This window comes from Antennarius striatus, chromosome 19 (genome assembly GCF_040054535.1).
Source record: "Antennarius striatus isolate MH-2024 chromosome 19, ASM4005453v1, whole genome shotgun sequence".
Classification (NCBI taxonomy): Eukaryota; Metazoa; Chordata; class Actinopteri; order Lophiiformes; family Antennariidae; genus Antennarius; species Antennarius striatus.
Window position 1 is genome coordinate 13,297,085 of NC_090794.1, and position 24,150 is coordinate 13,321,234.

General features: G+C 41.3%; 1 protein-coding gene across 1 annotated transcript in view; it reads left to right on the forward strand.

The window, feature by feature from the left end:
- The window catches only part of LOC137613337 (steroid hormone receptor ERR2-like), a 30,357-nt gene extending 11,590 nt beyond the window's left edge, over positions 1-18,767 (forward strand). Inside the window, exons 3-7 of the mRNA XM_068342475.1 lie at positions 1,728-1,844; positions 9,344-9,454; positions 9,847-10,008; positions 14,981-15,250; positions 18,078-18,767. Coding sequence (XP_068198576.1) covers positions 1,728-1,844; positions 9,344-9,454; positions 9,847-10,008; positions 14,981-15,250; positions 18,078-18,322 — 905 coding nt within the window. The 3' untranslated portion in view covers positions 18,323-18,767. The remainder of the gene's footprint in view (positions 1-1,727; positions 1,845-9,343; positions 9,455-9,846; positions 10,009-14,980; positions 15,251-18,077) is intronic.
- The last annotated feature ends 5,383 nt before the right edge of the window (positions 18,768-24,150 follow it).

Below are 24,150 nucleotides of genomic sequence, written 5' to 3' on the forward strand. Positions count from 1 at the left end.
TATAAAAATATAAATAATTATAATAATAGCAATATCATTATTATTATTTTAATTTTTACACATTGTATTTCACCCATTAATAAAAAGAATATAATCAAAGAAAAGTTCATTCTATTTTAATCCATAAAACGAAACCCCATCATCCTTCAGACAGATTTTTTGACAGTCACAGCCGTACACGAGTGCCACACACTTTACTACATAATGAAAACTTTTCACACTCAGAATTCAGACATTAACTTAAATTCAGAAATCAGGTGGTCCATCATGTAGTAGACATTGATTGATTTAGCGCACATCCTTGCTGTTGATGTTCCCCACTTCTGCATAATGTGCTCAAAACTACAAACAGGACATTATCAGTTTTTTGGAGGAAGATATTGAAATTAAAACAAAATATTTGGTTTCTTTTACTTGGCATCTCAAAGCAGCAAGATTATGTCTGTTTTTTATATATTTCATATATATTACATATTTGATATTCCAACATGTATGTTTTGTGAGTGTTACATTTACATTTATTCATATTTACATCCTGTTTAGAATCATTGTGACATATCATTGAACTGTATTGAACTAAAACCTGAACAGTATAGTATGACAATGCTGTATATAGTGCATACTGTAGTGTATACCATCAGTAGATTATGGTATACAGCATGCACCTCTATGCACATACGCATTACGCTGTACTTTCCATCTGCTAATGCCTCTCAGTTGAAAAGACTTTACCCACCCTGGAACCAGCAGCAGTCTCTGCCAACATCCTGGCGTGGTGCCCCTAGCCCCTCGCAGTGCATGTGACCCTGCTGGCAACACCAATGCCAAGGATCCTGACAAATGTTGGCACCTTCTCCTTGACCAACATTGGATTGTGTGTGTTGGGGAGAGGGGGGTGGGGGGGGCAGCTCTGGCAGATCTGCAACAGACAACACCTGGTTTTCTGTTTTTAGGTACCATTAATACATCTCTGGGCTTAAGAGGCATTGTTTCAACATCCAATCAAGGGATTTGGATCCTTGGGTAAGAGGATTTGTCATTGGATTCTGGAGGTCATGTCAACTTTTGAAACGAAGGTTTATTGATGTAGAAAACAATGTTATAACCACAACTTTTTGATGTGGCGGTTTCATGAGATGCGACGCATTTCTAGCTTCTTCTTTTGTTTAAACTCGAATTGTTAAGTTGTATCGGAGTGGGCCAACGAACACGGAGACAGACTTGAACAAAACATCAACCTTTGCTCCATGATAGGGGAACCTCAGACTGGAGAGTCTAGCAGCAGCTCTCGGTCATTACTGGGGAACATTATGCAGAGTACTGGGGTGTGCATCCATCTCCTAGCCCTTGTGTTGTTGAGGGAGGACTGGAAAGGGTCGCGGTGAGCGTTTGCAGAGAGGACGCTCTGCATTAATGAAGCTAATTTATCTATGATTCAAAAGGGGGGTGGGACTCTGGGGCGGGGAGGTGCTTTTTACATGTCCCATCAAAATGCCACTAAACCCTCCTCTCCTTCAGGAGTGTCACACGGGGTCACCTTGGGACAGGTGTGTGTCTGTGCGTGACTGTGTATGTGTGTGTGTGTGTTTGTGTGCCGCCTCGTGCTGTCTGTCTGTGCTTCATGTACCTCTGAGATTATTTTTAAGCTAATGCTTCCCAATTGTCCCTGTAAATTGTTTGCACTCATAGAATTAATAGAAATACTTTTTTTTTCTCATCGTCATCAGGAAACATCGAGTACAGCTGTCCAGCCACCAACGAATGTGAGATCACTAAGAGGAGACGCAAGTCGTGCCAAGCCTGCCGCTTCATGAAATGTCTTAAAGTTGGCATGTTGAAAGAAGGTGAGAAATTATTTCGTAATATGCTCGATTTTGTTTATTAGTTATTTCAACTTACGCTTTCAGACGGACACAGTTGACTCATTGGTCATAAAAAATAAAAAATAAAAAAAATAACACAAATATGTGAAGTAGATAAAATAGCAGATAAAAATGATTATAAATAAATAAATAAAAATTTGGTCTATGAAGCAGGTGCTATGGAAACCTGGTGGCCCTGTATTTATTTTTTTGTGATCCTCATATATTTAATTGATCATTAAATAATATTTTATTAATGTAGCTGGAGAGAAAAATTATTGGTCTCAACAAAAATTTTTACTGAACAGACAAATTATTTTTATTAATAATATCCTAGAAATTCTTTGCTTTTGATTTGAATAATGAAGCTGTTATTCTAAAAAAAAAAATCTTGTGATTTTTAAGTGTCAGGTTTTTTTTTGTTTTTGAGTCCCGAAGAGTGGATTAATGAAAGTAAAGGAATACAGTTCTAATTGTACTTTATGTTGTTAGAGAGAAAGTAACGGGTCCATTCGTATTCAGAGGTTTGGAGCATTCTTTTGAGCATTTACTCTAAACTAGTCAGTGATTACATATTAAAGGTAGTTGTGGCTCATGGAGACATCGGTGACATCACCCGTACCTCCCTCCTCACATCACCAAGATGTTCAGCATTTAACTGAGGCGGGTGCAAACGGCTGTGGAGGGTAACAGTACTCTTAAAAATCTCCCCCATGATTTTCCTCTCCCCCGGGGCTCCTGGCGTCCCTCTCCTCTCCGCTTTGGCTGGATATTGATCCACTAAATCCTCTCCAAACATCCCACCTCACTTCCTGCATTTGTTGCTTCTCCCTCCAGGGACCTTTGGCAATACAGAGGGAAAGTTTCCACAATAGATTTCTACTTTAACTTTTTTCAAAGGATGGGTGTGTTTAATTATTAGAATAGAGTCTTGCTGTTAGCTTTTGTACAGTGAATATTATCCTAGTATATTGGGTAATATTGTTGTGTTTATACAGATTTGTCCCATTTCTTAACAGCTGAACTGCAGCACTGGCTGCGACACGCAGCTCATGGAAGTAGAGATGGTATTTTCAAACATTAAAAAATGTAAACATGCAAATGTGAATATGCAAAGATTTTAGATTAGTGTGACTTATCATATAATCCATAATTCATAGAAATCACAAGAAAAAAAAACATGAATTGTTTACTGAAGAACTATAATGAGATTTATCATGCTCTTTGATTTTATTCCGTGACAAACTTTGCATATACAGTACAAACTGTAAGTAAACAAACTATTTCAGTATACTGATAGTAATGCAAAGATGAACAATATGTATTCTTTGTTACCATCTCCTTAAGGAGATGATGGTTCAGAAAATTAGAAGAGGGAATTAGAGCTACAAACTAGAAGAGTAAAACTCCTCTGATTTCACATTTATATTATAAAAATGTGTATTTCAGCTTCCTGGCGGTCATCATTATGAGTAAAGGAGTTGATGGTGTCAGACAGGGAACACAGTTTATAAACCCCCACATTAAATCTACCGTACCAGCATTTAATCTAGATGTAAGATCTTGATGTGTTACACAACGTTAAAAATACAAAGTTTATCTCAATTTGGAGACAAAACTCTGCAGGTTGTGTTCTGAAGCTCAGCTCACTGTCATCGGCTCTGATTCTATCCTCACATAAAAAGGAGCATCTAATGAATTTCTTTATAGGCTCAACTTTGTTTGCTCATCTGTGAACAATGAGTCATCCACTGTATTGTCATTACACTATTAATACTAAATGTCTTCATCCTGGCCCAACAAGGCTTTGACTCTCATCCAGATCAAACAGCATTGGCCAGACCTAGGCTGAAACTATTAGTGCACGCTTAGAGGGAGAATGGTGGGGCATTGTCTGTGGTGGTCTCTCAATGTAATGGTATTCAATAAAAGGAAAAGACATTTAACTGTGGCATAGTGCAGTGGTGTGGCCTCCTATGGGCTTGGGGGTTTGATGGTGTAACCAGTGAGGACCAGTGACCTGCCTTACTCCATGTAATGAGATCACCATGTAACGAGTGGCCAAGGGCTGATCATAGAAAAGGAAGTCATCTCAGTGTACTTTATATGCAGATGTAATGTCTCCTATTCTACAGCTGTTCAGGTATAAATATTGCCAGAAAATTTTTAACATCAATTTGTAAAATTCTTTGAGAATCCTGTGTGTTACAAAGCCCCACGGCTCACAGCATCCCATAGTCATGTTTTACTGGTGACGGTGCAGCGGAATCAAGAATCCCCTCTCACAGCAGAAGATGTTGAGAGAACTTATGAGATCAGTCATTCCAAATCTGTCTTAATATTTCCACGAGGACCCTCTAAGCTTCGCTCTGAGCATGCCATTCTGAATTATAAAGCGCCAGCTGCTGTGGTTATAGACCAGCAGCGTTGGTGGGAAACCCCTCCTCCCCGTAACACCTGCCACGAATCAGCTGACTTCACTTCTCAGAGCGGCTTTTGGTGCCTTCAGGCATGTTTGGACTGCTGTGCAGGTCCAAATAACTCTTTTGATGTAGCATCTTCCGATATATCTGTCGTCACTTTCTGCGGGGAGAAATTCATTTTATGTTTTATATCTGAGAGGAAAATCAGAGACGCCAGAAAAAATATATATATATATGTGACGGGCTCCTTTCCAGATCCGGCTTTACTGCTTTGCCTCAGCAAAGCACACGGATGAGCAGGATGGATGGTAGCGGGGAGGAAAGCAGCCTCGCTCAGCGACCCCTTAAATGTCCAGCAGAGGTTGATGAAAGGTCAGAGGTCCAATGGAAAATCTCTCACGTAATTACAACTTGAGGAAGGAATGGTGTCAGTCACTGGTGCCAGGAGTCGCTGCCCGCAGCTTATTCACAGCGCTAATATCCCAATAGCATTACGTGTGGTAAATGATGCCTCTTTTTTTTTTTACATTTTCATTGCTACTTTTATTTTTTTGCCATAGGTAAAAAATATTAAAAGCCTGTAGTGGGTTTAGTGGTGAGAGATCTCTATTGACCTCCTGAGTTTTTAACTATTTAAGTTTTAGGAACGTCAACCTGCTCTTCTGAAGTCAACGCTTGCCTGATTTAGTTTTATAGCTCAGTGTTTCTTCGGTGTATTCTTTCCTTAAGGGGATTTTCTGACTCTGCAATAATGTGGTGGATGAATACAAGCTGCCAGACTATTTTGGCAACCTACACCGCTGTCTCGCACTCGCCCAACCACAGATACGGATCAGCAGTCTTTGCTGAGCGAACGTGGCTACCAGGGTTACATTACAGCCTGATTTTCCTCCAGCCACATACACAAAAGATTAGTAAAGCCATATCCAATATCACAGATCACCAGGTCCCCTTTCCAATCAATAAGCTCAGATCGGAAACCAATCTATACATTGAGATGGCATCATCAGAAGAACGACACACTGAGAGTCAATACTGTGACAATTTCCTTAAAATCAAAGCGTAGGTCTGCAAACAATGCATAAAACCATCTGACACCTATGCTTCTTGATTTTTTCTTGATTTGTAGCTCAAAAAGAGGGAGTACCACACGTGTGGGACCTCGTTTGCTTTTTAGGGCGTCAGATGTAGTTGGCAGAACACAAGCTGAGAGCCGGTGCCCACCGATGGACATCCTGACTGTCTGGCAGGTGGTAGATCAGACACCAACACGTGTGCCTCAGAAGAAAGGGATTTCGCATAGCGCTGACCTCCTTACGACCCTCCGGTACACACACGTTGACTCACAACCCTCACGTCTATGTCCACACGTGCCAAATATATAAAGTTATCGTCCCTGAAAAGCAACACAGGATTAGAGTTTGAGGTTAGGTGTTCACCGCCGCCACCTGTCTGCCTCTTTTTGTCTCACACAACCCAACAAACACAAGTCCAGGCAAACCCCACAAATCAAACACTGTGCCAATACACCGGGGTCCCTGAGTCAACACCACCGTTTTCTATCAGAGGGGGCATTTGTGGTCGGTGCGGCTCAGTAATGCACAGTAATACCCCTTGTGGAAATGCCAGCTCAGGTTTGTGAAAAGCGTAAAACATGATAAAGGGTGTGATGCTAAGTGTGCACAGTCCTGGGAGAAGTCCAGTCCCTCTGGGCTCAGAGCAGGATGGGACACCGTCAGCATTTACCCCCCCCCCCCCCCTCCCTCCCTCCTCATTCTGCCCTGTATGAACTTTCCTCTTTTCTCCCTCTCTGTGGAGCCCACCCACATTCTGTGGAATCAAATAAAAGCTTTATGATGCCCTCAGGTCCGTAGACGTATCTCAGGAAGGGTAAGATCCGTGTGCCTTGTAGAGGGTGGGTGTCTGTGTGTGTGTGTGTGTGGGGGGGGGGGTTTGCACACCGCGTCCCTCTGATTTTTCCCTGCTAAAATAGGGAGCTCCTAATCTCCCTTTGGCAGCGTTAGCCGGCCAGCCAATTCTGACACATTCTCTAGAAAGAAGCGCCTCTGACAGGTGAGGGGCTGAAAATAGTTGTGCACACAGATGCACATACAGTAACACACATTGGTTTTGATGCTTTTTTTTTTTTTTTAACTTGTTCTGCTGTCTATTTAAGTTATAGTTCATGTTTTTCATTTTGGAAAATTCGGTGGCGATTTAAAATTTAATAGATCTAATTAAATTTTTTAATAGAAATTTAAAATTTTGCCCTTTCTAATAAAACAAATCACAGAAATAATTAAGGTGTCATTATTTCGCCAGCAGAAATGACATGTGGTCTCGACATGAGGACAAAACGGTTCGATTGTATTCTAAACATTACATTTTATTTTAATTATTTTATTAGTTACAGGTCACATAATAAATGAAACGTGATAAATTTAATTAATTCCAACATTCATGTTTATGTTGGTTGGACATCATCATTCCTAATCTCCCAGTTGTGAAACTAGTTGCATGTTGATGAAATTATTATTTTGTTTATGTGGTCATAAATGGGGAATTGTAATGTACTTTTTAAAAAAAAAGATATATAGACTCAAATAAACATTTAATGCATTAAATAATAACATAAACCCACATCATGCGTTCACAAAACAGTCAATACATGAAGAAGACCTCAGCCGCTTCAGACAGGAATCTACTTTAAGTTTGCATGAGTCAATAAAGATATTGAATGTGAAAGGGAAGCTGGGGGTCAGGTGACCGTAAAGATTGTCTCCTATGCAAACATGCCTCATAGTCATGTACACACACACACACACACACACACACACACACACACACACACACACACACACACACACACACACACACATAAACAGCCAGGATTAACTGTCAGCCAGTATCTTTGTGTCTCAGGCCGCCCCTCTCCTAGTCATAAGTTATGAGCGTTCTGTATTTTGCTCTATGATCTTACTGAGCTCATAACATTCAGCACACATACTTACACCACCTCCCATTCCCCACGTTCTTTTCACCCATAACCTCACCCCCTGCATCCATATTTTGGCTGCCATGCTTTATGAAGGGCCAGTAACCATAAAAGAGTGAACTGGATACTTCTAAGATGATCTGTGCCCACCCCCGCCCCACCCCCCCTGCCGCCTGGTCCCCATGTCACCAACTCCCTCAACACCAAGACACAAGCCGAACCCAATTGTGCTGTAATATAGAGGCTGCTGCGGTTTTGGGACGGAGGTGTGGAATGTGGTGCTGATGATGACAAGATCCCTCCTCCCCTCCCTATTACCCCCCGTCCCCCCTCCCCCATCCCCTTGCAAAAGGGCCTCATCCAGCTGTCTTGTTGTGGTCAGATTCTCAGTACTGTTCCATATCACATGGGGAGGAGATAATCCTGCACTGGTCGGATCAGGGCTGTCAGGGAGGAGACGTACACCCGATGCTAAAAGGGAAAGAGAAAGAAGCGGGGGGGGGGGGCAAGCGAGAGAAAGGAAGACAGAGATCTTGCAAAAAAAACGGATGTATTCATCCAAAAGGCAGCGGCTCCTCACGTCTTATTCCCCCAACATCTTTCTCCAGCATTAGCCAACCCTTTTTCCTCCTCTCTGTCATTGTCTCTGCCCTCCTGCTTTGAGTCTCTGCTGTAAACTGAAACTGGTTGGTGCTGAGCTCTTAATTCTTGTCAGTGTCTATTAATTATAGGCCAGTTGGATGTTCCAGTTCAAACAGCCCCCGCGGATCTTGGAATTCTAACTCCGGCTGGTTTGGTCACTTGTCGCTCGTTGCAGACTCGTGACCCTGCGGCCTGAGGTAGAGAGAAGTGTGTGTGTGTGTGTGTGTGTGTGTGTGTGTGTGTGTGTGTGTGTGTGTGTGTGTGTGTGTGTGTGTGTGTGTGTGTGTGTGTGTGTGTGTGTGTGTGTGTGTGTGTGTGTGTGTGTGTGTGTCATTGTCTTTCAGTTTATGATTCAGTGAATTTAGGGTATACACCTGCTTAATATGTTTCTGCAGTACACAAGCTTATTGTTCTGAAAGCCTTTATTAGGCCCATGTGTGTCATTAGACAGAGAGAAGCCACTGAATTGATTTAATATCTGGAGAACACGCACAGTCTCGTGAAGCACAATTTATAATTTTAAATTTACTTTAAGCAAGACTAATGGTGAGAACAACAACTAAAGCTCCATCTATCGCAAAAAGGAGCTCCTAGCTGCCTAAGTAACTAATTAAACCTGCATCCACATGTGTTCAAAGAACAAGAAGTCTATTTGCAAGCCTTATTGATTACTTTAAGGCGTACAAATGGAAAGCTGTGTTAGGAGAGGGGCTCTCGATTTAGCTTCAATCTGCCAGGCATAAAATGATCTCACTGTGTTTGCTGGGAAGAATGAGCTCCCTCTGGGTATGGTGGGTAATTAGGTTAGTGGATAGTCGGTGTCAGGAAATTGAAAGACCATCCTAATCGGATTCTTTTGTTTCCAAGGGAATCAAAGGAATTTATATGAGTCACTGGGAAATCTCACACGACTCAATTCCACTTGACCGTGTAAAATCTGTTTGCTCTACCTCAATGCTCGAACAACTTTTAATACCAGAGTGTAAATCCAGCACATAAGGTGAATCCAAACGTCGCCTGTGTCCTTCTAGATGGCTTTCAAGATAATCCCAGATATGTCCGTTTGTATTCTAACAAGATGCTTCCTCTCATCCGTCTGTAACATGACTGAAAACCCTCCATTTAAAAAGTCAGAAACAATCAAAATCAACTCAGTATTTATTATACTGTACATACATATACAATTGGTGAAAGAAATTATTTGAAAGAGAAAAACATTGCAGAAATAAAAATTACTTGCGCTTTTATAGGACATGTCATAACGGATTTAAAAATGATAAACACAAAACAAAAAGTACCTGGGAGAGATTTATACCATTCAACAAAGTCAGGCTGCTATTGTTAGCAGCAGTTAGAGCAAAATAAGATTGATTGTTCTGATTCTTATAAATAAGCGGTAAAGTTTGTGATGCTTTGTGCAGGCGTGCGTCTGGACCGGGTGAGAGGCGGCAGACAGAAGTACAAACGGAGGTTGGACGCAGAAAGCAGCGCCTACCTCGGCCTCTCCATCCCCCCTCCAGCCAAAAAACCACGTGAGTCACACACTTCGCTTTATTTATTTATTTATCGCTGTCATCTCCTTCAGCTGATTTAAGAATAAAATGGAAAAAATAAAATAATTTAATTAACAATTTAGGTGTTAACTTGGCATCTTTGGATTTTTAAAGAAATGACTGAACAATGAGGTGCATTGACTTTACAAAGAATCACTTGTAGATAAATGGATGGATTTTTATTGTATGACAACTGAAACGTTTCCACCAGTTTATAAACTTTGCTCCGCAAGATGTAAAATATTTTCATGTGTTTGTTGCTCTCGTTTTATACTGCTGTATATTAAAGCTAACAATTATGTTCTGAAAAACATCTACATGCTGACACGCAAATTCATCTTTCGCTCTCATCGCTACTTCCATCCTGTCAGTGACGAAGATAGTTTCCCATCTGTTGGTGGTGGAGCCAGAGAAAATCTATGCCATGCCTGATCCCACCATGCCCGACGGCGACATCAAGGCCCTGACCACACTGTGTGACCTGGCTGACCGGGAGCTGGTCGTCATCATCGGCTGGGCCAAACATATCCCAGGTAGAGAGACGCTAATTAATGACGGTGTGTGTGTGTGTGTGTGTGTGTGTGGCTGTCGTAGGCTGTGGCTCTTGATAATCTAGCACTAACCAGGTAATTTAACCCTGTATTTTAATCTGTTAAACTGAATTTAGTTCATTAACTGTTGCACATACAACACGTAAACACACACACACATACACACACAAACAGACACACACATGCAGACGCACATTCGTGCACACAGGATAATTAACATCTGCTACTCATCTGCACCTCAGGGAGAAGCCAGTCCCATATTCTAAAATCTAATCAATAAAGAGCAGCTGAAACCTTTGATTTGACTGGGTGGGGTGGGAGAGTCTGTGGGAGTGGGGAGGGATCCGCCCCAGTGTCAATATATTCCATTTCAATCCCAGACTTAAAGTATGCAATCCTCTTACTCACTCCGAGAGACTGAGAGACTGCACAGGGTCTTGTGTAAAATTGATTTATTTAGGGAGATACTGATGGATTTCCATGGTCCTTGTTAACATATTCTTAAATAAGCCTTGTTCTAAGCCTTGTTACACAAAGGACTTTTTTTTGTGTGTCTACCAGTAAAAACGAGCAGCGCATTTTTAAAGGAAGCACAGGCTGAACAGACAGTAGATATGTATCAGTGGATGTGACCAATTCATCTGCATTCTCTATATTTCTACCAATACAAAAGACATTTATTATTTATTTATGTCACTCAAACCATCAAATACTCTCTGCCTTTTGACAGAAGTTTTATCATCAACATTGATTTTATGTTTTAGTGTGGAAAAACCACTGAAATTAATTCAGATGTCACTGCTGTGTCACGTTTAAACAACAATGCAGCCACTAATGTCTGTCCTACCTGTGGACTCATCAATGCTAACGGCTGCTAAGCGCTGCGGTTTGACCACGGTTAGCCTTGATCACTGATTCCACATCAGATTTATGTTGGACACTTTAATTAAGGCAGCTTTGAGTCATTAAAGCTGCGTTGGCCCCAAATCTGCCCAGAGACCTCAGATGATTGACTTTCCAGAGACACTGGGGAGCCTGTGTGGTCTGACTGGGAGTTCTGGCTTTGAAGGGTTGCTGGTGCACAAGGTGGAGGGGTGGGTGGGGGGTGGGGTGGTTAGCGAGGGGAATATGCTTTAAGTCACCATCAGGACCTGGTGCTTTTAAAAAGATAGAAGATGGAGTACCCACAGTCAAATCCTTCAATTTATGAGGTGCAGAAATAAATTCAGGAAAATGTTCTTTGTTCCTGTCAATCCTTTGTGCTCCACATATCTAAAGCCAGACCTGACAGAGTGATTAAAGGGACACGTGACACTCTGAGGACATTTTACCTGGGGCCACCGGGTCAGGGTGTCACCAAGTAACGATTAAGACAAAAGGGGTCCCTACAGTTTAACAGTCCACTCCCATCATTACACTCATAGCCCAGTGAGCAAATGGCCTTAACGATGAGGTAATAAGAGTCATTACTGAGCATCGCTCCATTAATGCGAAAGTCCTTCAACATTCAGATGTGGAGACAGAGAAGGAAACACGAAACATCGTATGGCTTTTTCTTTTTTTTCTTTTTTTTTCTCGCGACATGTTGTCGTTTCTTAAGGTTCGGTGAATTAACTCGACCGCTGCGAGTTGACTCATTTCAATGTTTCGCCTCGATTCTGAAAAACATTTTGCTTTTTAGAAGAAAAATAGTTTTTATCGAGAAATAAAAAGCGTGTGAGATGATGACTGTAGTTGCTGGCACGATGTTGTTGTCGTGAGATGGAAACAGAAGGATGGGGTGGGGGTTGGGGGGGGGGGTCAGAGATGATCACAGATTTGTGCAGCTGTTAAAACACATGCACAGTCTCAGACATGTAAGTACACACAACAAGTGTAGATTTATATTCCAGGCAGCGTTCAATGCCCTCTGGTATTTAACACTCACTCAGTTAAGTGCTTTATTCTCTTTCCTGTCTTTTTCTCTCACTCACACAGACTCTCCACCATCTTTCACTCCTTCCTTAATCTGTATTTCCCCTGACTCTCCTGTCCTACTCCTCCTGCTCATATAGGACCCTCTAGTCTCATTATTACCTCTGTCTTTTTATTAGGCCCATTAGGGCTCTTAGGAGGCCTGTAATGATACTAAATGAATAGAGAGTGAACTGCTGTCTGTTTTAGACCTAGCTCTCAATGACAGCTTCAAGCTTCACTGCCAGCCACTCTGTTTCTTCATTGTCCTGAAGAGGGATTCAATTACTTCTATGATCTGTACCTGTACTGTACTGTTGCAGCGCCAGAGTGCTCTTCTTTTCTGAAAACAACCACTAAACTCCATCTGATGTTGAGGAATAGACTCACATTATAACATTTGGCCATATGGTCGACTGGTTCAGAACGACGATGAGGTCTTTGATGTCCTGCTTACAGTGTAATTTAACCCTTACCATAAAACGTTAGCTGAGGTTCAGAGAAGTTCAAATAAACATGCATCAAACTCATTTTAACATGACCTCCATCCTGTACCTGAGAACTACCATTACATTTTAATAACAACCGGAACACATTCAACAACTTGTATCAGAAGTGTGTTGTTTCAAACTGTTGAAATAGTGGCTGATTTTGAAAGAATTGATTCTTTCTGATCTATATAATAAAAAAATCAATAAATTAAAGGATTGTTTGCAGACATTTTATCTTAGGGATGGTTTTTGTTTTTGGAATTAGATGAGTTGGAATTCTATAGACATCAAGTGAATGTTATTTATATAATGCAGAAGTCACAGTTCTGTATCTACTGTACATTACTGGATATAAATGCAGGCATTACTGTCTTTGTACAGAACGGTTACGATTATTCATTGTCTTCTGTGTGCCAGAAACCTGAAATATGCTCTACATTCACACTTTTTGTTTCACAAGGGAATAAAAACTACAGAGATAGACGCAGACATTCCCCCAGTTTGCTCAATATTGTGTCATGTTTGGTCAAACAGCACCAAATAAGTACGGTGACATATTGATATTTCATCAGGGGGAATCCCTCCACAGCGACACTTAACTCAGTCACCTCGGGCGGACGCACCTGAAGCTCTGGGGCGACCCCGGGGAGGGGCGACCCCGGGGAGGGGGAAGTGATTCCACTGCCTCAGTAAGAAAGAAAAAAGGCACACATACAGGGGAAACGAAGAAATGATCAGGAAAAGGAGAATGCTGAAGAAGCTGACAGTTTTCCAAAATATGTTAAAAAAAATAAAGGGGGGGGGGTACTTAACAATAATAGAGATAATGTTACCCTGAGCATTAAACTGTGTTATTAAAATGTTTTGAAACACTCATAATAAACATTATTTTAGGATTGTTAATAGTTGTTGTTTTTTTTAACAAACTCTCATCAGCTTTTTTCCAGGCATTTTTTTTATTTCTCATTTTCTAAATAAATTCTAAATAAATCCTACAACATTAAACCCAGTGTTTCTCCATGTAGATTGATAAAAACTAAATGTATGAGTAATTAATGCTTTCCACACTATCAACATTCAGCAATTCCGCAGTCCGTCCCACCCACCCACCCCCCACTAATCGTGTACCGGATGTCCTCCATCAGCTGTCTGTTTGTCAGATCTGAGGCTCGGATCGATCCCCCTTTCGCATTTGGTGGACTGATTACAATCTACTAATCAATGACACCCCCAGCACTCTTTTCTCTCTCTCTCTCTCTCTCACTGTCGTTCCTCTATTTGCTTGATAAGAAGCGTTGGGGGGACCTTTTAAGTCAACCGGCCCCATCCATACAAACTCAGATTTAAGTAAGCAGAGTGGTGGTTTAAAGGACCTGGTCAATACCCCCAATCACCTTCCTATTCACTGCAGACTGCTGAAAGGTATCGTGGCAGTCGAGTCTCTTTCAGATGTCCGTCTGTTTGATGTGGGGTGTGTGTAATTGTTGGAGAGGAGAGTTGATGGGACGACCTCCAGGTCTGTGATGAATGACGTTCAGGAGGTTGAAACAACAGAATCAACGGGGTTTTAATCAGGGGGAGCATTTGCGTTTATGATCAAGTCTTGCATTTAAATTGTTAACCATCACATTGCTTTATTATAATAGCCACTCAATTTATAGTGAGTTCCGATACTTTTTATTTATCAGTGATGTAAGTAAGAAATGATCATAAAATATCATGAGATGCAGTGGAAATGAATCCATTGCTGTCGATTCTTTTTAACAAATCAGTTGTTTAGTTTTAAGACAAACATTCATCAAATCATGATTCCTTTTGTTGCAACAAAAACAGTCAAATCTGACATGTAATCCACTGAACAATCACTTCAATTCTACCTCCTTGTGTGACTCTTTCTGGCTTCATTGCACCATTAATAAACTCATCGATTCATTTCAAACTAACCTTAATGAAAGAGCTGCTTTTGTGACGCTGGTAATGATTTTGTGTTCAGTGGATAACTTGATATTGTGACAGATGGTGACGCAAAGCTGAAATAACGAGTGAGTGACTGAAGTCTTTTTTTAAATTTTTTTATTTAAGCCTTTCGGTTTCTTTTATTTGAAATCAAGAAATAATTTTTCACAAGGAAGAGTGGATTTTGTGTTCTCTCTTGTCCACAATGAGGAGGTTGTCAGGTTTATTAAGGGAGCTGTCCTCACAGAGGAGTCTCCTGTGCTTAAATACAGACGGACTGCCTGTTGACTGCTGATGGCTGAAGGAGCCCTGGCTCATGTTTCAAAGGCCTCTGCACTTGACTGATTTATATTCTTCCTTTAAGCCGCCTCATGCAGCCATCGGCCTCTGTTTCATGTTGGACTTGTCTGAGGATTATGCGGCGTTACATACGGTACACAGACCATAAAACACACTGAGGTCCTGAGACTGGCGATTACAATGCAGCAAGGTTAATGGGTAATGTCATGATTTTGTCATGCACATTTATTTAAAAATATTTTTTTATTCTGCAGGTTTTTCCACTCTCTCACTGGCCGACCAGATGAGTTTACTGCAAAGCGCCTGGATGGAGATTCTAGTGCTAAGTATTGTTTTTCGCTCGCTGCCGTGCGAGGACGAGATTGTTTATGCTGAGGACTACGTGGTGGACGAGGAGCAGGCGAGGATCTCCGGCCTGCTGGACCTGCACGTTGCCATCCTGCCCTTGGTGCGACGGTACAAGAAGCTGCGCATGGAGAAAGAGGAGTTTGTCTCACTCAAGGCCATCGCCCTCGCAAACTCAGGTATAGTTTCTACTTCGTCTTAAACACACCATATTCAATTCCAGAACAGAAAGAATACTTTACAAAATATTTTAGGTTTAATTTTCTCGAAAAATGGGGAAACATCAGGATATCTTAATTTTCTGGTACTGTGTGTAAACATTACATAGCATCAAAAAAGTGATTAAGAGATCATGTAGAGTTTAAGTTTTAGATCCTGTCTGTGTGGAGTTTGTATGTTCTTCCCGTGTCTGTGCGGGTTCTCTCTGGGTTCTCCAGCTTCCTCCCACCTCTACAAACATGCAATTTAGGTGAACTGATCAATCTAAATTGCCCATTGGAGTGAATGTGTGTGTGTGAGTAGCTGTTTGTCCTTCATGTGGCTCGGCGATGCACTGGCAATGCGTCTGGAGTGTCCCCTGACCTCTCACCCATGACCCGTAAGGCAGAAAAGCAGCTGCACAAGAAACCCGATGGATGGATAAATAATATATATGATAAAATAATCTTTGTACAGAAAGGTGTGAGCCTTTATTAACTTTAGGCTTAAGAAAATCTACATATTCAAAGGTATCATCCGGACCTTGCATATTCTTTACATTTACAATTTTAAATTTATAATATAATATTAGATTTACATTCTATTTATATTGTGCTGTGTATAAACAGAGGTGCCGTGAACTTGAAAGGAAGGTGCGTCTCTATGTTGAATCTGACATGAATCCAGATACGTAGTTGGCATTTAATTAAAGCAAACAAAGAAATAAAGCAGGAATAAAAAAATAAAAATGTCGAGCCCGTTGTCTGTATCTGGTGAAGTCGATCATTTCTACCGCGAAGGAGACCTGATAAGAGGGGACAAAAAGGTCAGAGGCACGCTTTAATTTAAACATGTGTGTGTGTATTTATGTTTTAATGTGTGTGCAGATAACTCTGTGTGTGTGTGTGTGTGTGTGTGTGTGTGTGTGTGTGTCACATTGCGCTCTCATTCTCTCCATCTCCATAACAGTAGCTGCCAGCGTGCCACAGTCGGGGGAGATATATTTAGCATTTCATTAGGAAAACAGGGGCTGTCAATAAAATGTGTTAAGTGGAGTGGAATGAGCGTCAGGGAGCGACGGGCCTCATTTGTTCCAATGTGAAGACGCTGCGCCCATATCGACAGTTTGCTTTTCATGAGGCCGGGCCTGCCCCCCCCCCCCCACTAATCAATGCCTGTTAGGACTCTTTTCTCCTGCCTGACTGAAAAATGAAAAATGCTGAGCCCAGAGCTTTAGTCTTCTGATAACAAACCCACTATGAGAAAGAAAGAGAGAGAGAGTGATGGGGGGGGGGGGGTAAATGTGAGAGGAGGAAGTGTGTGTGTGTGTGGGGTGGGGGGTGGGGGGGCTGATGGAAAGACAGGGATGTTTAAAGGTAAGGGAGAGGTGTGACGGAGGAAAGCAGGGGATGAGGGAATGGCTTTGGAGGCCGAGAGGTCAGCCCCGGCCCGTTTGAACTCAGTCTCAGGGAGCTTCAGGCTCGGGGGGTCCTTTGGGCGTGACAGCTGTGGAAATTCATGGCCATTGATTTTGTAATTAGCGGAGTATCGACGGGATTGACGCCAGGCTGCTGACGGATTACATGGAAATTGTTTCTTCAAAGTTAGTTTTGCATTCTGCCCCTAACCTCCTTCAACACACACACACACACACACACACACACGCACACGCACACACACACACACACACAGCTAAACGAGGATCAGATCAGTATTAACATGAAGGTTTCAAATGAAGAGCGCTGGAACACATGTGCGGTCCACATAGCCTAGTTAATTTCCCAAGATAGAAACGCAATTTACACAGAAGGCGAGTGGTAAAAGAGACTTAATCAGTCAGTTAGGAACATAATTAGCCTTGTACTTTCCTTTTTTTTCTGCCTCATTTACATGTTTGTACACGGTCTTACTTCACTCGACAACTTTCATGACACACAGCGCAGCCGATCTAATTCGCTCACACACTTCAATCAGCAGCCAAATGTGGTTTAGCTTTAGCGATTCGGCGTGTGTTTAGGGAAGAAGCGAGTCCATCTACTTCTGTTAGATATACACCGATGAACGGCTTCCCATTCAATTAGAATGCTGACTTGAATCCACAATTTGTGGGTGCACAGTCTCCACTATCGGTTATCGAATGGTGGATGTGATTCATCCACAGATGAGACCTGATTCTTTAAGACTGTACGGCGAAATTGGCTGAAAGCAAATCGCTGCTTGTCCATTAAAACACTCAGCTTGTCCTTTGGAGGACGAGCATTTTTTATTTTTTTTCCTGACTTGTAGACGTACACATAGAGAGCAGTTTTTAATAAGTCTCAACTGGTTTTTATTTTAGAGCCTATACATAAGGGGGCCAACTGCTCTTTCTTATGGAAATGAAGGCCATCTGCTGCCATCATTCCACTGAACGATATCCTGGTAATGCAACCATCTGAATTCATTAGCAGGGGGGGGGATGTATGCAGTCGCATGATACCAAAAGAAATGAATCTTTTTCCTGTCCCACCATATATTTATACGGACTTACAGTACCCCTCCCTCTCTCTCCCTAGAGTCCGGGCCACTCGTAGGCATTTATTTAAGGAGCGTCATTAACCACTAACAAGAGAAAACCTCTCTCTGAAATTACATGAGTGCAAAGACAGACTGAAAAATTCGAAGCTGCAACACAGTAAACAGTAGATGTAGACTGTTGGTCCTGCATATCAGCAGAAAATGTTTACCTTTCATTTTATTCATTGCTCATTTAATGCATCATTTTAAAATATGAGTAATCGTTTTTTCTTCCATCCCTTCTTGCTCCAGACTCCATGCACATAGAGAACATCGAAGCCGTCCAAAGGCTTCAGGATTCCCTCCATGAGGCTCTGCAGGACTTTGAGGCCTCCCAACATCCAGAGGACACTCGGCGGGCGGGCAAGCTACTAATGACCCTCCCTCTCCTCCGTCAGACCGCCACCAAGGCCGTTCAGCACTTCTACAGCATCAAAATGCAGGGCAAAGTCCCCATGCACAAACTATTCCTCGAGATGCTGGAGGCCAAGGCCTGACAAACGGGCCGGACATTTGACAGACAGCTACATCGCCCAATGGGAGGCAAGGGACAGTCCATTTAAAAAATAAAGGGGGTGTGCCAACTGATACTGAAAGGATGACGCCGGGAACCGCTGCATCATTCTAACACTTTGAAATGATAATAAACATTAAAAAGAATACTTGGGATGGTTCATAGTGTGAACATCAACCTGACTGACATGGGATCATGATGATGTATATGAAGATGTTGTGTACAGAGATCAGACAACGGAGGTCTTGTTATACCCAGAGACCCACTGCTCTATATCACCTGAAGCTTCTGTGAATTTCTTATCTTATTTTGATCACCAAATGGAAATGTGTTACTATAAATGTCCAGAAGAACTGTGCGGCTACGAAGCCACGTTTATGTGTTCCTTTCCTTCACATTTTCTGATTTCAGTTGTTAAAACAATAGTCTCTAACTGGTCTACATATACTGTAATATGTGTACTGTATATTGTGTGAAATTGCACTTGGCCGGGGGTGGGGGTGGGGGGGTATTGTAACACATATTCTTATATTTGTCATCAAAGAAAGAGATACCTACCATGGATTTGCGAGATCCTCCGTTTCCTTGTAATATATTTACCTCGTAGCAGCTTCATCAACTCAGCGGTATCTTGGTGCTTACAGAAGGACAATGGCTGGTCAGTGATCATAAATCACAAAAAGTTTGCACTAAGCATCTATGAATAACGTGGCAATAATGGGTATTGTGCTAGTGAGCTCTGTCTGGTAGCTTCTGAGTCTCCGTCAGTGGTTTCTACTCATAGTGACTAAATCCTGTCTCACTCTTCTCTGTCTGTGGTGTACTGTACCGCACAATATTGGCAATGAAGCAAACTGTGAAAAGTAAGCATTATAAGCTACATCCTGTCTGGAGAACTTCAACTGTATGACTTCTGTAAATAGAGGACGCAATAACAGCAACAGCTATGCAATGTAATGCGATCAGATGAGACGGTCCTACAATTAATCATCCAGATGTGATGTTTTAAAAGTTTAGTTTGTGTCAAATGTGTAACGATTCAGTTCTCCCATCATCTTGGGGTCTATATAGTTTCTGGTGGGGCTGTATTGGATTGCATTACATTGCATAGGCTTCACTCTCTCCTGCTTGTGTCCCCTTTGGTTTAGCTTTCATTCTCTAACAAGTGTCACTATGTTGTTAGTGTTTGTTGTTCTGCATCTAATCACGTTCTGTTTGTGTGTGATACCAAAGCCACTATGTTAGCCTCACACATCCAAACAACTAAATCCTAAAAAAATGAGTATCATTGGGACATTTGAAGAGAAAAAGCTTAGCACGGCCCGGCCTCACCTGTGTCCAATGATGTCTTCCTGATCATTCAAAAATTAAGATGGCAGCTTTTTAAAACAGTTTAATATATTTAACAGTTTTAATATGAGTGTGAAACAATATAATGACACTTGTGTTACGGACAAATACTGTCTGACGTGAAACTCATCAACAGCAATGATCGATTCCTCTGTGTCTTTGTTTTTTTGGTTTTTTTGGTTATCTTTAAGAAAAGGTGCTAATCATTCAGTTTGTTTCTACAAACACTGACTGTGATGTGCCCAAAATAAAGTAATAAATCTATGTATTCCATCACTGATAAAATACTTTAAATAGTGTAACATCTGTCAATTATACACCAGTTGCCAAACTATTCCAAAAAAGAAATCTGAATAATGTGATCTGTTTATCAGCATTTCACCAAAATTACACAATAGTAATAATCTGGTCATAATTAAACTAGATTATGCCCATAAATGAACAGTTTAAATGTCAGTGTCTTTTACGTGTTAAGTGCCATTAGTTTCTGCCCTGAAGAGAAGAAATGTAGAGTCAAGCCACCAGGAATACAGATGCAGGCCAGATTCTACACATGAAGAGCTCCCAACAGGAATAGATGCTATTGATTCACTGTAATGTAATGCATAGATAATTATAACCCAACACTGTAGAGACTACATTTCCCATGATGCTCCTCCCTAAATATATAACCAATTAATCCATCCCCACTTGAAGTGAGGGACGTGTCACCTCTGTGCCGGGGAAAACCAAAGCGTGAAGTCTTCAAACATTTTTCTGATGTTTACGTCATTTTCAGCAGGCCTGTAAAACTAAGATGGAGATGCTGACTTTGAAACCAGACAAAACTCTTTTTTGTTGACTCAACTGATTTTGGTCCAACTAAAGACACACCACACCATGAGGAGGTTATCTCTTTCATACAACGATGTGAAAGTATTTCTAGAAGCTCTCCTGCTCCCTGTCTGAATATATTGTCAACCAAAAAAACAAAAACGTCTGGCCTCTCTCCTCTGACCTGAGATCCTTCTCTTACATCCTCTGAGTACTTTGACGAACGATGCCAGATAATTGATTCCAAACTTTCTCTTCTTGAATTAATTCTAGAAAATACAAGAAATATTCTTAATTTACTTTCAGTTCTAAAATAATTCCGCTGCATCCAATTAATTCTAATTGTCTCCTTTCCGAAATTCTCAATAGAAATGGAGCAATTAAATTTCTGCTTTGGTTCTACCTTGGGGACACGAGATGTTTTACTTCCATTGAAAGTGGGGAGGGTTTGTCAAAATCTTTACAGAGACAATTTCCTGGGTGTCTGTAATAGTTTCCTGACAGAGCGATCACTCGGCTATGCAAGGCAAATATGTCCACTCAAGTTCCTTGTGTTGTGGAGCATCAGACTGACATTTAGTAGTGCTTTGTTTACAATGTGGACATACTGTACAGTGCTGTACACTGCAAATGTATTGTGCATATTTCACCTTACTATACTGCAGCTGCTGTGCATTGATATAACTATGATCATTCGTTTAAGTAGCCCGTTTAATGGATTTCTCATGATGTTAGCGATCCACCGGGAAAACTGTATAATATAAATCATTGTGTTGAGTCAAGTGAGAATAAGTTGTCCTATTGGGTATAAGGTGGGAATATTTTACTTTTTCCGTGTCTCTCGATGCTCATTGATTTTGGTTATCAGCACAGCAGGATGTGTAGTGGTGAAGTGGAGTGGTGCAGAGCCTATACATCAGTTAATATTTTGAAAATTACACAGGGTTTGGAAGCGGGCCATTGGTTCCTCCTGGGAATCAATGGCACAGAAATCAAGTGACATCACTGACTGGGTATTAAAAAAAATGTAGATGAACCTGCTGCAATTGGGGAGCACATTCCTCGGAGGAGAAAGCTGCTTATTCGCTGTTCCATTTGCGGACTTATCTCCGTGCTCTCTAAGATGACGAGATTTACATAAAACATGGAGGAACCTCCTTGGCCGTTCTAGTCCACGGTCTATAAAGGATCCTGCTAGCTGTATGTACCGTAGACATGTGATTACCCTGGAGGTTTATTCCCCTCAAAACTAATATAATAACAATTGTAATATATGAATCAAGTTGAAACAGAGCTTTGTTTCATTTTAATTATAAACTTACCCTATGCTCGGAAAAAGGACAGGGCGACTATGCACACACACATCCACAATCCTGGTGGGACAAAGGGGATAAAATGTGAACTACTGGAGGTGAGGAAAAAGCCAACCAGAGCTGGATTTCATTGGATGGTTATTGTGTGACATTTTAATGTATTTTGTTTGTTGTGTTCATGCCTAATGTGTAAATATATGCTTTTTTGGAGTGAGTCAGATCTAACAATGCACTGAATGTACAGTGACAATAAAATCAAATGGTTTATGTAATCACTGGCAATGGTTTCCTTACATACGATCACAAGAACAACCAATGGAAGAAAAAAATTCACCAAGATACAAAACAGATATTTACTGACGACAGTGATGCACAACAATGGAAACCTAAAAGTCTGTTTTATTTGACATGAATGTGACAATGTTTGGATCCCAGGTCATAACTCCAACCACAGTACAGCTATATGTTTTTGTCTAGTGATATTTACCTCTTCATGCCTCTTCTTCAGTTTTACCGTTGCAAATCCATGAGTTTCTTCTGAATACTCTTAAAATCTAAAATAATTTATGACACGGTTTTACTTTATAGATAAAATTAATCAATAGATCAAATTAATAGAAAAAATTTGCATGATACAAAATATTCTCAATAACTTCAAGTTGTAATTTGATTTGTGATAGATTTTATTTGCTTTACTCCACTGTATACAGTATTCACAGACTTAGGAAGCTGCAGTAGATTAAAGTTTGTTTCAAAATTATTAGTTTTTACGTATTTTCTTATTCATATTTTTATTAATAGCTTTAATATTCAGTGTTACAGAGCAGACTGTCAAACAGCTCCTAGCAATCATCATGTATGACCGTGTGTGTGTGTGTGTGTGTGTGTGTGGACTTTAGTTTACGCTTAACAAGACAGCGCCTCGGGGTGTAACGGCATCCCCTGCCCCGACTGTCAGTTGGTTAGCTGTCTACACAATGTCCCGTTTGACCTTGTGTTAGCAACAACACGGGCTGAATGCACATCTGACACACTCCCTTCCTTTGTGGTGCAATCCTGTGGAAGTCATTTCATTTACTGGGCTTTCAACTTCAGCCAGTATGGGGGGGGGGTGGTTCGGGGAGTGAGTCTGTGTTTAATCAGCCTGCCACAAACCATTCCACTAAACAAAGTCAACTATGATGACCAATGAAAAGATCTCTCAACAGAAGATTGAATTAAACATATAAATGGGCTTGTCGTGTGTTTTTTTTTGTATTTATTATTTATTCTCTTGGCATGGCTGTATCGCCACTCCATATTATTGCTAGAAATAACAACTGCATTAAATTGTGAATTGGTCTGCACAGTATGTCAGCATTATCAGTATGTTAGTGCAGCAAATATATGTGATAGCCATCCACACTTTAGGGCCACTGACAAGTAACCGCTAATCTGTTGGGAAGAAAAACCTGAAAGGAAAGTTAAAGAAGCTAACAAACGGCAAAACATCTTTGTCTTGTGAACTTTGTCTTCTGTTTTCAATACAGTATTTTCCGCACTATAAGGTGCGCTGGACTATAAGGCGCACCTTCAATGAATGTCCCATTTTAAAACTTTTTTCCATATATAAGGTGCACTGGATTATGAGGCGCACCTTCAATAAATGGCCTATTTTGAAACTCTTTTTTTGGTGCTCCTTATAGTGCAGAAAATCCTGTAATAAGGGCACTGCCCACTGTCCTCAGAGCGACTCTCGATCCTGTGAACCTCTTTCCATCTCCTTAAACTGTTGCCCCTTTATCTTCAGAAGGCCCACCAACATTTCTCACACCACAGACCGTGATCACACTGTTAGTGCACCTCTGGACTGCCTCCACCAGTCAGAGATGTTCATACGTCGACTCACCTGAGGATCATTCAGCAGTTGATGGGAGAGTCCTCAGAGAATAAAGCTGTAAAGTGTCAGTCACGGTTTTTGTCTTAGACAATGTAACTAGGTGTAAGTGAGTGAAGGAGATAGCAAACCATCAATATGCTCCCTGTGTAAATGGAAGAAGGTCGTGATTTATGGCTCCTGGCTGCGGCGTACATACATGCTGAATATACTCTTTTTTTCCCTCTGTCTCCAGGCTCAAGGACAGGTAAGGGTGCCTTTCTCCTCATCCACACCACCATGCAGTCTGTGGCGCTTAGCGACCGACAGGACGGAGTGTCCTGCATGTGTTCTTTCAAAATGAGTTGAGCGCCATCTATAGGTTGTCATAGCAACTGAGTGAGGGTGTCTCTGACTTTCAGACTGCAGGGAGGAAACAATCAGATGTGCGTTAAAGAGGCGGTGCACCCCCGCTACCTG